At 44.1% G+C, this 3,138-nt stretch overlaps 1 protein-coding gene across 1 annotated transcript in view; it reads left to right on the top strand.

Annotated features, from left to right (window-relative positions):
- The first annotated feature begins 723 nt into the window (after window positions 1-723).
- LOC101578849 (basic salivary proline-rich protein 1-like) overlaps window positions 724-3,138 on the top strand; it is a 19,453-nt gene continuing 17,038 nt past the window's right edge. Inside the window, exons 1-2 of the mRNA XM_023710602.1 lie at window positions 724-787; window positions 2,813-3,134. Coding sequence (XP_023566370.1) covers window positions 724-787; window positions 2,813-3,134 — 386 coding nt within the window. The remainder of the gene's footprint in view (window positions 788-2,812; window positions 3,135-3,138) is intronic.

Here is a 3,138-nt window from a genome sequence, read left to right as displayed (position 1 = left end):
AATAAGAAGCATATTGCTAAGAACCACAGGTGCTGGAATTTTTTGTCTAGAATACCTACATTTCCCAAGGTAGAGCCAGGTGCAGGGAATCCTAGACAACCTTTCTGAGTCTGAGCAGGTTTAGGTCCACATTACTTTAGGACAAAAGCACAGCACAGACCCTGATACAGAAGTTAAAACAGTAATGGAACTTCATTCCTAATATTTGCACTTGAGGCTAGGGATTTGGCTCAGTGGTAGAAAGCTTGCCTAGCAAGCTGGAAGCCCTGGGTTTGGTCCTTGGCACCAAAAACAAAATATAAACCTCCCCTAAAAAATAATGCAACTTAATATTTGTGCTTAATGTTTAGATCAAGTTCTTTCAATTCTGTGATCCAAGTCCCACTGTTCAACTCTTAGAAATAACACAATGACAAGGAGCAGTGAATACCAGTAACATGGAGGAGATGAACAAAAGTTGATGCAACACCCATAGTGCATCATCTGTCAGCAGTTACTCTGTGAGAACACAGGCAGCCTGTGTTCACATTCCCTGCTCCTTCTCATGCATCCTTCTGGGCTGCAATCCCAAATGGAAGTAAGGAATGACAGCCATCCTGGCATTTTATTTGTGAAGTCACACAGCGTGGAGCTGAAGGTGCCATTGTTTGGATCCTCCTTACAAAGGCAGCTGTCCTGTTTGCCCAGTGCAGACTCCAGGGCAGATCCAGAGTCTCCCACAAGATGCTGGTGGTCCTGCTGACAGCTGCCCTAGTGGCCTTGAGCTCAGCTCAGAGCTCAAGTGAAGGTAGGAGAAATGGGGTCCAGGGTGAGGTGTCATTTAGCTTGGGATTCAGGAGACCACACTACAGGGGTGATGAGGGTGTGTCAAAAGAACTCCATGAAAGGAAAGTCAGGACTAAGGAGGTCTTGTGGCATGGGTATGATGCCTTAGGCCTGTGTTCCATATCAGGACACTGTAATTTTATTGATGATAATATCAGTACCAGCATATATTATTTTGGTTTTATTTTTGATCAGAAGAATGATTAGTTTTGTTTTTGCAGAGAAATGTTTCTGTGCTATGAAGCATGGTTGGGAAAATGGGAAGACTAATGCTGGGAAGCCCAGTGGTGTAGATATTTCCACAATCTCAGTGGGTGGACCAGGCTTCCTGTTCAGGCAATCAGGACACACTGCAGAGATACATCATGTATGTAAGAGTTATTTGGAAGTGCCTCAATAGGAGAGCAGAGATTCATACTGATGTAGAGACACAGAAATACCATGGATCATTTTCACTGAACTACATCCAATATATTAATGTATTTTGAGGGGTTCTGTCACTTGATTAACAAATGCTTAATACTGATTTCCCTTCATCTAAAGGATATTGGCTGCCAAGATAGCTCAGTGGAATAAGTGCCTGCCTGGCAAGCACAGGGTCCTGAGTTCAATCCCTGGTACTGCAAAAAATAAATAAAGAAATAAATAGTCTCACACCTAAAGGATATTTAAGTAAGCAAATGATTTAATGAAGGAAAATAGTAAACCAACAAAAACATGATACTGATATAACTTGAATACATAAAAACAATTATCAGTGAGGTCAGATATAGTTGAGGGAGGACAAAAAGGAAGTCTCTACCAGGTCATTTTTAAACATGTTTGAGAGTTAACGTGGCACCTGCTCTGCCACCCATTACATCTGCTTCTCTGTCCAAGGTTATGATCCCAGAGAGGGGCTGAGCATTGTAGAGAGTCCACGTGGGGCTATTCATGTTGCAGTTGGAAGCCACCTTTCCTTGTAGGATATTTGTGAGCCCCCTAAGAGTGGCAGCAGACTTTTCACCTCATCTGTGCTTTATTTTCTAGAGATCATCTATGAAGTGTTTCCCTACCTGATATCAGGTAAAACCAAATTCTTCCTCAGTCAACTTTCACTTCCTTCTTTTCTACAGGTATTATTCAGGCCTCTGGTGTCTTCTTATCTTCATTTGTATGTCAGGGAATTGATAACTGCTCCATAGCCTTTGAAAAATGTAGACAAACCTTAGCAACTGGAATTCATAGGATTAGAGGCTGGTTTACCTTGTTCTTTAGGAGATAGGGTTAGTGTCTACTGCAACTTATAGGAGGAGGCTCCATGTGGTCTCACATAGAGACTGCTGACAGATGATGCACTGTGGGGCTCCATCAGCTATTTGTTCAGCTCCTCGCTATTACTGGTATACACTCCATGGATTCTTTCTTTCCTGGGTTCCTTCTAAGAATCATATGATTACCTGTGATATGCCCAGAAACATGTGGCTATTGAATTTGTTTCTATATTTCTCCACTCACCCATGTCCTTCTAGATGGTAAAGAAGTGGTAACAGCTTTTCCATAAACTCTGTATGATCTATCTCTTTCCACTGCATGCATTTTAGGCTTTTCTGCAAATAGCTTGCACTGCACCTACACGTCCTTTCCACATCACACCTAGGTGTCCTGAGCTGAATCACTGGCAGAAAGTTCACACACTACTATTTGCCAAATTTCAGCAACACACAAAACAGAGGTTAACATTTCCCTTTGCTTTTCATCTGTCTTAGAAATGTGTTCTCTTCACTCAAAGTATCCATGTTCTCCTTTTAGACAAATGGACAGCAACTCCTGTCTCTGGTGGCTATCACTCAGGTGTTCTGCATATTCCACAAGTGTAGGGCATGGGTCTAGAGCCACTCTCTATGGAAAGGCACTGGGACCAAGTGAAGAGGCTGAGAGTGTGGTCTGTGGAAAGGCAGAGACATCTGCCACTGAGCTCATCTATTCTTGTGCTATGGCCTTTTAGATTTTGAGAACCAACGTCAGGGCTCTGCTGAGGAAGTAGAGCCTCCACAAGAGAGCTCCCCTAGTGATGATGGAGATGAAGAAGAAGATGATGATTCCCAGGAGGCACCACCCCCACCTCCTCCTAGGCCTCCTCAGGGAAAACCCCCAAGACCACCCCAGCCTAAACCTCGTCCTCCACCTCCTCCTGGAAACCAGCAGGGACCACCCCAACAAGGAGGCCCACAGCAACCAAATGGCCCTCCTCATCCTGGAAACCAGCAGGGACCACCACAGCAAGGAGGCCCACAGCAACCAAATGGCCCTCCTCGTCCTGGAAACCAGCAG

The sequence above is a fragment of the Octodon degus genome, unplaced genomic scaffold (assembly GCF_000260255.1).
Source record: "Octodon degus isolate 3935 unplaced genomic scaffold, OctDeg1.0 scaffold00018, whole genome shotgun sequence".
Taxonomy (NCBI): domain Eukaryota; kingdom Metazoa; phylum Chordata; class Mammalia; order Rodentia; family Octodontidae; genus Octodon; species Octodon degus.
The sequence above is the reverse complement of the archived record's forward strand: the minus strand, read 5'-3'. Positions and strand labels throughout refer to the sequence as shown.